The 10,723-nt window shown below is 40.4% G+C and overlaps 1 protein-coding gene and 2 long non-coding RNA genes across 3 annotated transcripts in view; 1 reads left to right on the top strand and 2 right to left on the bottom strand.

The window, feature by feature from the left end:
• Nucleotides 1–772: 772 nt before the first annotated feature.
• Nucleotides 773–9,786, bottom strand: LOC139032836 (uncharacterized). The gene is made up of 2 exons (XR_011485463.1): nucleotides 9,701–9,786; nucleotides 773–929 (listed from the first exon to the last, which is right to left on the bottom strand). It is a non-coding gene; the product is annotated as an uncharacterized lncRNA (long non-coding RNA).
• Nucleotides 5,154–9,666, bottom strand: LOC139032837 (uncharacterized). Its single transcript, XR_011485464.1, has 2 exons — nucleotides 7,783–9,666; nucleotides 5,154–6,030 (listed from the first exon to the last, which is right to left on the bottom strand). It is a non-coding gene; the product is annotated as an uncharacterized lncRNA (long non-coding RNA).
• COG7 (component of oligomeric golgi complex 7) overlaps nucleotides 9,766–10,723 on the top strand; it is an 86,064-nt gene continuing 85,106 nt past the window's right edge. Inside the window, exon 1 of the mRNA XM_020874096.2 lies at nucleotides 9,766–10,090. Coding sequence (XP_020729755.1) covers nucleotides 9,922–10,090 — 169 coding nt within the window. The 5' untranslated portion in view covers nucleotides 9,766–9,921. The remainder of the gene's footprint in view (nucleotides 10,091–10,723) is intronic.

The following is a 10,723-nucleotide window of genomic DNA, read 5'->3' as shown; positions in this document are numbered from 1 at the left end:
TCTGCAAGCCACTCTTGGAGGGTAGATGGGCAGTGGAGATAGTAAAGGTTGAAAGAAGGATAAAAAACTTAAGACCAAACACATGAATACTACACATTAAAAATGAGATAGTGTAGATTGAGAGATCAAACATGAAAGGTTGAAAGCAAAGGTGATATTCTCATACAAATAGTGTTTACCCAAATGTTTATAAATCACAAATTCTTTAAATATATCTAATACAGAAGGTGCTTAGTCAACCCCAAAATATAAAATTCTGTCAACTAGTTTGTTTGGTTTTTACACTAAGAACACATACACTAGAGTGCTGGCCAGGGTTGGTTTTGTATTTTTTAAGAGGTAACACCTGACCTCTCACTGGGAAGAAGCGGAGTCAAGTAGATGAAGTAGGATGAGCCTGAAGTCCAGAGAGCTTGCCACACGTTTAATTTCAGCTGGCATGAAAATCTCCAGGCCTTTCTGCCCCTTGCCCAATGCATTTCCAGGTATACCATGTTCCCTCTGAGAATGCTTGCATCTAAAATTGTGTAAACATTCTGCTTCTTTGACTTTTATTCTTGAATACATTATTTCATGTCTAGAGGTAATACTTTTCATACTGTTGAAAATACATAAATTACAAAGTATATACATATTGAAAATACATACATACATTGAAAATACATAACAAACATGCTGCATGGTGGCATGCTGCAGTCCATGGAGTCGCAAAGAATCAGACACAACTGAGTGAACTAAACTGAGGGGTAATACTATTATTTTAGAAGTTGAAAACCTACTACAGTGTTACAGGCTCCAGATTACATACGTTTAAAAACAGTTTGAAGTAATTAAATCAACCTTTAGTTGTAATTCTATTCTTCAGCATCACGTAGTGCCTCTAGCCATGTGACCTGGGACAAGTAATTTGTCCTCTTCCGCTTCCTTCCCTGTAAAGAACATAACAGGATTGTTTTGAGAAGTGAGTTGTTATATATGAAGTGACTCCAATCCTGCATAGTACTAAGCTAAGACTCATTTCATTTATGTTTGTCCATTTGGTTTCCAGTACATGAATAGACTTGACTTACTCATAACTTTTTTTGTCGTTGCACCATGGCACGTGGGATCTTAGTTCCCTAACACAGGATCTTAGCTCCCTAACCAGGGATTGAACCTGAGCCCCCTGCAGTGGAAGCTTGGAGTCTCAACCACTGGACTGCCAGTGAAGTCCCCGTAACTGAAATTTACTCATTAAATAAATGTAAGCAAATATTTAAAATTTTGGCCGGGTTCAAATTAATACTGAGATGCATTAAATGTCAAGGATAGAAAGATAAAAATATTGAAACCACACACCTAAATCTCGTCAAAAGCAGAAAACCATAACAATATGCTCAAAAACTAATGAACACACTTCCTATAAAATATTCAGTTAAATTTTGTAAACAAGGCTATGTAATTCTAAAATTTACAACCCTAAGACTCACAGACTTAGAACAAAGTTATGATTGCAGGGTAGGGGGTATGGGGGAAGGGACAGTTGGGGAGTTAAAGATGGACATGTACACTTAAACAAAATTCCTTGAGCTGTGCCTCATAAATTGTGCATGTTTCAATAAAAATATCAAAAATGAGAGAAAATGAAAAATAAAATTTATAATCCTGTCTCCAAAATCTGAAATAGATAACTGTTATTAGTTTATTCTTGTTTTTTGGATGCATAACCAAAATATTAACTTTAAATCTAGTGGTATATTTAAAGAATACACTGTGTAGAGCTTTTGGGAATGCAGTTAGCCACATTAATAACACAAATGGACTATGATCATCTGAATAGATGATCTGAATAGAACAATCATTCATTGTTTATTCCTAATAGAATGAAACTACTAACATCATGTTTAATAAGGAAATGACTACAGTGGCTTAAACACAGAGGCTTGTTTTCTTATTTAAAAGCAAGTCGGAGGGCTTCCCTGGTGGTCCAGTGGTTAAGAATCCTCCTTGCAATGCAAGGGACACCAGATTGATCCCTGGTCTAGGAGGATCCTACATGCCTTGCAGCAACTAAGCCAGTGAGCTGCAACCCACATGCTGGGGGGCTGTTGCTAAGCTAAGAGCCAGGATATGTAGGAGTTTCTGCTGCAAAAACAAAAACACCCCTCACCTCCATGTACATCAAGAGATTACTTCTGATCACAAAAGCAGACATCTCAAGTCTATGATTTTAGTGCTTTTCTATGTATGGGAAAGGTGCTGGAGTCTGGACTCTGAAATAATTCCTGATACACATCTTAAGTATTGAGGGCCAGTACCGTGTTTTGTTTTTTCAATTCAGAATTCCCCTCAGGGTACACCATGGGAGCAGCTGCAGTGGTTGATGGCTTTATCACTGCAACATCGTTTGTTTATGGAAGGTTCTTCACAATATAGCCTCATCCAATCTTGGCCTCAATGGAATCTCAGTTTCCCTTTTTGGAAAATAGAAATAGTACCTGACTTAACTCCCAAGGCTGTGAGGATTAAAATGGAAGTGTGAGGGAAAGCAAGTATTGTCTGTAATCATCTGTAAACATATATGGAATCTAAGGGCTCTGTCCTTCACACGGATACGTGGGTCCTATGCTCTAGCCGATCTGGACTCTTCCCTGACCTGTGACTCTGTCTAGTAGAAAAGGAGAGGTTTGCACACATCTGAGCTCTGAGGAGGAAGTCACTTGTCTCTTTGAGCAAACCAGGTTTATGCCTGTGATCCAGACATGGAGCTGCGCCTTGATTCTGATCACTGGGCATTTTCCTCATAACGGGTTCTTTTTCAGCTGTTTCCTTCTGTTGAGTGTCTGTGCTGTTCTCCTGGGACAGACTCAACAATATTATACCCCCAGCAGGGGCTATTCTGGTTTGTACTATGTTATATGCTGAAATACCCCTACATGGGGTAGCAAGGAAATGTATTAACCAAATTTAAGAACCCAGAGGCATACCTAGGGCTGGTATGACTGTCCCAGATTTTATCCTCTCCTTCCACTTCTGACAGCCATTCATACCTACATGTCTGTGAGAGAGTTCCTCATGGACAGGTGTGGTCAGAAGTAAAACTGTCCCACGTGAAGCCATTCTGGGTGATCTAGACATGCATCAGGTCCATTTAGGGAAGGGTGACTCAGTTTTGGCATGTCCCAAAATGTGTGGGCTCAGAGGCAGATCTTTTGGCTATGGTCTAGTAAGGAAATTTGAAAATCTGCTCTCCAAAAAGCAGCTATGAAGACAAACGACAAAAATAACCGTTTCAGTGCTACAGAAATCAAAGATAGATGGCAACCTGAGAAGTGTTCATGCTTAAAAAGTCACTGAAATTTGAAGAATGACATTCGCAGTGCCTGTCATTTTTCCCTGGGGCCGCTCCCAGCCTCTCCCTCGCCCCAACAATGTAGGACTGGCATCTTCTTTGACAAGATGTTAGGAGAAGTGATGATCGCTGGGGTAGGCAAGCGGGGAGGGCCACCAGTTGTATTAGTTTGATGTTGTAGTCATTAGAAAAAGCATGTCCCTGGGTGAAGCTGTGCACACATATTAGGGACCAGGGAGAGCCTGAGCTATCCACACAATCCAGCTGACACCGAGTGTGCATTCACATGCTGAGGAAACACAGAGGGGCACAGTGGAAAGGAAAGGCTGGGACCGCCTTGAAAGTGACCTGATACTTGGAATGTGCTCCCTTATCCACACACAGATCCACTGCCAGGACAGAAGCCCTCCTGGCTCAAAAATTTTGTCACAACTTCAGTTCGATCATTAACTGTCTTTAAGGTATGTAGACACAGGAAATCACGTTTTAAAATAAAAACAGAGACATTAGAAGCTAACACCATAAGGGAGAAATTCCATGAATTTATCCCAGGCAAGCTACTAGACAGACAAAAACAGAAGCAATCTTTGGGGAGTCCAGACTTGAGAGTTGCCACAATATGTTATCTAAAATGCCTAGTTATCAATAAAATAAAAACAGACATGCAGAGAAACAGGAACAATCCATACTAAGGGAAGAAGCAGTAAATAGAACCTGGGTCTTCAGACAATGGATTTAATAAATAGCATTCAATATAGCTATTATAAATACGGTCAAAGAACCAAAGTAAACTATGTTTAAGGAATTATAGGAACACATGACAACAAATGAGGGCTTCCCAGGTGACTCAGTGGGAAAGAATCTGCCTGCCAATGCAAGAGACACAAGAGATGCGGGTTTGATCCCTGGGTCAGGAAGATCCCCTGGAGAAGGAAATGGCAACCCACTCCAGTATTCTTGCCAGGAAAACGCCATGGACAAAGGGGCCTGGAGGGCTACAGTCCATAGGGTCACAAAGAGTCAGACTGAGCATGACTGAGCAGTCATGCAGAGAGATAACAACAAAAAATAGTGATTCTCAATAGCAAGACAGTAAAAAAGGAAATGGAAATTCTGGAATTGAAAAGTACATAAGTTGAAATGAATTCACTAGAGCCTCTCAACAGCAGATTTGGGATGGCAGAAGAAAAAGTCAGTGAGTCTGAAGATAGGTCAGTAGAAGTTACCCAATCTGAATAACAGAAAAAAAAACAAGAAAGCAAAGCAAGCTGCAGAGATCTGAGAGACACTATTAGGTGTATGGTGACCAAATACACACCAACATATACATAATGGGAGTCCCCAAAGGACAAGTGAGAAAAAGGGGCAGAAAAGTTAGTTGCAGAAATAATATCCAAAGCCTTCCCAAATTTGCTGAAAAACATTAATCTACACATCCATAAAGCTTCAAGTAGGATAAACTGAAAGAAACCCAGACTTAGACACACTGTAGCCAAACTTAAAAGCCAAAGATAAAATTGTGAAAGACTTTAGAGAAAAATGACTCATGATGTACAATAAGCTCATGATAGATTAACAGCTGACTTCTCACTGGAAACAATACAGAAGGCAGTAGGATGACATATTCAATAGTCTGATTAGGAAAGAATTCTATATCCAGCATTACTGTCTTTCAAAAATGAAGGTATAATAAAGATATCCCCAACTAAAGGCAGATAATTTGATGCAAGTAGATCTGTCTTGTGAAAAATCAAAAGCTTTCTTACAAAGTTCTCCAGGCTGAAATGAACTGCACAATAAGTCTACATGAAGAAGTAAAAAATAACTGGTGAAGGTACTTTTAATTAAAAGACAATTGCACAAAACAATAATAAAAAATGTCTTACGCTTATAACAAACATACTATCTATGATAACAGTAGCTCAACAGAGGGGAGGGAGAACTATAATGAAGCAAGGTTGTTATTGTTAATGTTGTTTACTAAGTCATGTCTGACTCTCTGTGACCCCATGAACTGCAGCATGCCAGGCTTCCCTGTCCTTCACATATCTCCTGGAATTTGCTCAAAAATATGTCCATCAAGTCCATGATGCTATCTAACCATCTTATCCTCTGTCGTCCTTCTACCCTCAATTTTTCCCAGCATCAGAGTCTTTTCCAGTGAGTCAGCTCTTCCCATCAATTGGCCAAAGTACTGGAGCTTCAGCATCAGTCCTTCCAATGAATATTCAGGGTTGATTTCCTTTAGGATTGACTAGTTTGATCTCCTTGCAGTCCAAGGGACTCTCAACAGTCTTTTCCAGCATCACATTCGAAAGCATCAATTCTTCAGCACTCAGCCTTCATCATGGTCCAACTCTCACATCCACTACATGACTGTTGGAAAAACCATAACTTTGACTAGATGGACCCTTTTTGGCAAAGTGATGTCTCTGCTTTTCAATACACTAAGTTTTTCATGGCTATTCTTCCAAGAAGCAATCGTCTTTTAATTTCATGATTGTAGTCACTATCTGCATTGATTTTTGAGCCCAAGAAAATAAAATCTGACACTGTTTCTGCTTTTTCCCCATCTGTTTGCCATGAAGTAATGGGACCAGATGCCATGATCTTCGTTTTTTTAATGTTGAGTTTTAAGCCAGCTTTTTCACTTTCCTCTTTCACCCTCATCAAGAGGGTCTTTAGTTTCTCCTTAATTTCTGGAGAAATAAAATTAACAAACTTTAATATAATTAACAAATTTTAGCTAGACAGACCACCACCAAGGGAAAAAAATACAAATATTGCTGAAGTCAAGAAATAAAGAGGGGCAATTACTACCAATTCTACAGAAACTAAAAAGGATTATAAGGGAATATTATGAATAATTTTTTGCCAACAAATTTCACAGTTTAGATGAAATGAACAAATTTGTAGAAGTTCTCAACATATCAGATGATTTACGAAGAAACAAAATCTTAATAAATCTATAACAAGAAGTTTTTAACAGATCTATAACAAGACGTTGAATTAATAATTTAAAATCTTCCCACAAAGAAATGTCCAGGCCCAGATGGCTTCACTTTGAATTCTGTCAGCTATTTAAAGAAGAGACGTTACAATCTTTACAAACTCAGAAAATGGAGAAGGAAGGATCACATCCCAAATCATTCTATGAGACCAGTGATATCCTTAAAGCAAAATGAGACAAAGATCACAAAATGATATTACAGGCCAATTTCGCCCATGAACATAGACATGAAAATCCTCAAAAAAATATTAGCAAAGCAAATCTGGTAACATATAAAATTGTTATACCCCATGACCAAGAATTTATCCTGGGAATGCAAGATTGGTTTACCATCCAAAAACACTACTGCTGTATACTTATACATCATATGAATAAAATAAAGGAGAAAACCACACAATTTATAAAATACAACATTTTAACAAACTGATGAAAAAATAGGAATTGAACGAAACTTCCTCAACTTAAAAAAAAGGCAACTGAAAAATCTACAACTAGCATCGTACTTCATGGTTAAAGACTGGATGCTAAAGACAGATCCTTACGGATGTCTGTTGCCACTTCTATTCAACACTGCACTGAAGATTCTAACCAGCACATTTAGTAGATGAAAAAAAAGAAAGACATCCAACTTGGAGAGGAAAAAGGAAGATTTTTCATTTTTTCATGATTCTGTATGTAGACAAATCACACACACCACAGACACACACACAAACTAGAACTAAATTTAGATGTTCAAGAGGTAGAAGAGAATCATACAAAAATCAAGTGTGTTTCTAACACAAGAAACAATATGAAAATCAAATTAGGAAAATTTCATTCACAAGTATTAAAATGAATACTTTGGATAGCAAAAGAAGTGGAAGACATTTACAGTGTACAGTGTTGGACTACTAGTGTTCCCACTAGGGGACAAGACAGTTTGGTATTGGTACAAGAATAGAAGTATAGATGATGGAACAGAAAGTCCAGAAACCCTTACATTTATGTTATTTGATTTTTGACAAAAATCTAAAGGCAATTCAGAGGAGAAAGAAAATTCTATTCAACAAATGGTCCTGGGAGAGTTGTATATCTGCATGGAAAAAAAAAAAAGGAAAAAAGACTTAGATCTTTACCTCATATCATACACAAAAAATGAATTCAAACTGGATCATAGATCTAAATAGAAGAGCTAAAATTTTAAAACTTCTAGAAAAAAATATAGAAGTTTATGATTTCTGGTTAAGTGAGGATTTCTTACATGTAATATCAAAAGCATAATTCATAAAAGAAAAAGTGATAATGGAATTTATCAAAATTAAAAACTTATGTACCTCAAAAGACATCGTTAAGAAAATAAAAGCTACAGATTGAGAAAAAATATTGCAAACCACACCTCTAATATAGGAATTACATACAGAATACACAAATAGCTTTGCAGTTCAATAATATGAAGACAGACCTTCGGCAGTGGCTCAGAGGTAAAGACTTCGCCTACAATGCAGGAGACTCAGGAGACAGGTTTCAATCCTCTGGTTGGGAAGATCCCCTGCAGGAGGACATGGCAATCCCTCCAGTATTCTTGCCGGGAAAAGTCCATGGACAGAGGAGCCTGGCAGGCTACAGTCCATTGGGTCACACTGAGTTGGACACGACTGAAGCGACTGAGGATGCACGCAATATGAAGATAAACAATGCCAATTGAAAATGGGCAAAAATTTTGGAAAGATATTTCATCAAAGAAGATGTAAGAACCCACTAATAAGCACACGAAAAGGTGTTCAATATCATTAGCTGTTAGGGAAATGCAAATTAAGGCAACAATGACTTATCACTACATACCAAATGGAACTGGAACCCTCATACCTTGCTGTAATGTAAAGTGGTATGGTGGCTAAGTTTGCAGTTTCTTTAAAAATTAAACATATATCTTATCACTTAGCAGTTCCACATCTAGGAATCTATTCAAAAGAAATGAAAACAAGTCCACACAATGACATGCAGTGAACGTTCACAGAAGCATTATTTTTAATAGCTTTATTTAATTGGCTGCACCAGGTCTTAGTTGTCACATATGGGATCTAGTACCCTGACCAGGGATTAAACCCGGACCCCCTGCATTGGAAGCACAAAGTCTTAGCCACCAGACCACCAGGGAGACCCCTCTAATAGCCTTAAACTAGAAACAGCATAAATGTCCATCTACTGGTGCATGGATAAACAAAATATGTCATATCCACACAATGAAATACAACTCAGCAACATAAGGGAACAAACTTTATGCTTGGCGAAAAAAGTCAGATGCAGAAGACTACACAGTGCATGATTTCATGTGTCTGAAATGTCCAAAAAAGGTAAAATTATAAAGACAGAAAGCACATCAGTGGCTTCCTAGGGCTTGGGGTGGGCGCAGAGATTAAGTGCAAACAAGCAAGGAGAAATTTTTTGGCTGATGGAAATGTTCTTGTGAAGATAGCACACCTTGTTAAATTTGCTAAAAATCACTGAATTATATATTTGAAGTGAGTGGACTGTATGCCCTGTAAGTTATTAATCAATAACCCCCCCCCCCTTTTTTTTTTAACTTCAGCTCCTCGGGGAGGAGAGGGGCATACGGTAAAGGCACCCAAGACTTCTGAGCATGCCACGGGACTAGATCAGCTTGCTTCTACCAGGCGAGTGTATCACCTTTCCTATTAATAATTTGCAGATTTAGGGCCTTAGCTATATAGTCTTCAAGAACTACTGTAGCACTGAATCGGAGTATGCCTGGTTGAGAATAAATGGCAAAATTATGCACAGCTGTAACCAAAGGATGCTTTTGTTTGTTTCCTTTATAAATTTTGGGTCCTATAACAAGCAGGCCTTCCCAGATAACCTCTTTTCCGAGGTATCACATTGCTTTAAGCTAGAGGAAACAGTACCGAATGGCGAATTGCACAGCTTTGTGTCTCAGGCCACGGACAGAAAGCCAGCATGGCTAGAACAGTGAGACAGGAGCTGGAAGCGTGGTGGGCAGAGACCAGGTCATGTAGATTTCGTCTGCTCGTTTTGGGAAGGCCCTGAAGGATGGTAAAGAGTTCAGGTTTCAGTAGCAGGCTTGCCTGAGTTCAAATCCCATTGCGCTACACTCTAGCTACGTGATACTGAACAACTTGCTTAACTGCTTCAGTTCTTCCACTTTAAGTTGGGGGAGAACAATAGCACTCAAAGGATTGTGAGGACTAAGTGTGCTAACAAAAGTAAAGGCTTTAGAGTAAGCACGTATTTAAGTGCCCAGCCGGCATTTAAATTACGAGAGGGACGCTCCGCCTGTGGGACACTCGCAGCCCGCCGCGTTTCCCGGAACGCCTGCAATCACTATAGTAACGGCCACCTACTTCCGGAAGAAGTACGGCGCGCGGCGAGGGTCAATCCCTGCCGTACACATCAGCGCGCTGACCCACGGGCTGTGGAGGGGTCAGTCTCCGACGCCGTCGACCCCGGCCCGCTGCTTCCCAGGCTGTCGCGGGTGCTCTCGCAGGACCGCCCGCCTCTGCAGCCGAGTGGTCGCCCGGAGCCAGGTCTTCAGGCTTGGACGCCGAGCTGCGACGGTGCAGCCATGGACTTCTCCAAGTTCCTGGCGGAAGACTTCGACGTGAAGGAGTGGATCAACGCGGCCTTCAGGGCTGGCCCCAAGGAGGCGGCGGCCGGGAAGGCGGACAGCCACGCAGCCACCCTGGTGATGAAGCTGCAGCTGTTCATCCAAGAGGTGAACCACGCCGTGGAGGGTGAGCGGCCGGGCAGAGCTCCCAGACGGGCCCGGGGTCCGCGGGGGTGCACGTAGCGGGCAGTAAAAGTCAGCGCCTCGCTTGGAGAGCGAGCGAGCGAGCGAGCCCGGGTCCGGTTTCCGCGCAGTCCTCGTGGGGACATCCAGGTCTCAGCCCGCCGCTCGTCTCTGCAGCTCTTGCAGATTTGGGATCTTGCTTTCCACTTCTGGCAGTGCTGTCAAGTTACCTTTTAAAACTTACTGGAGTGAATTTTAAGAATATGAAATAACTAGTCAACTGATCCTTACATTTGGCAAAAAGCATATAGAAGGTGTATAGGAAAGACACAAATCGGGAAAACCTTGTTTTAATGGATTTTAAAAAATCTTGTTACTTGTAGTTGATTTACAATGTTGTGTTAATTTCTACTGTACAGTAAAGTGATTCAGTTATATATGTTATATATATGTATTCAGTAAGCTGAAACTCCAATATTTTGGCCACCTGATGCGAAGAGCTGACTCATTGGAAAAGACCCTGATGCTGGGAAAGAGTGAAGGCGGGAGGAGAAGGGGGCGACAGAGGATGAGATGGTTGGATGGCATCACCGACTCAATGGACATGAGTTAGAGTAGACTCCAGGAGTTGGTGATG

This window comes from Odocoileus virginianus, chromosome 33, assembly GCF_023699985.2.
Source record: "Odocoileus virginianus isolate 20LAN1187 ecotype Illinois chromosome 33, Ovbor_1.2, whole genome shotgun sequence".
Taxonomy (NCBI): Eukaryota; Metazoa; Chordata; class Mammalia; order Artiodactyla; family Cervidae; genus Odocoileus; species Odocoileus virginianus.
Note: the sequence above shows the minus strand (reverse complement) of the source record. Positions and strands in the feature narration are given on the sequence as shown.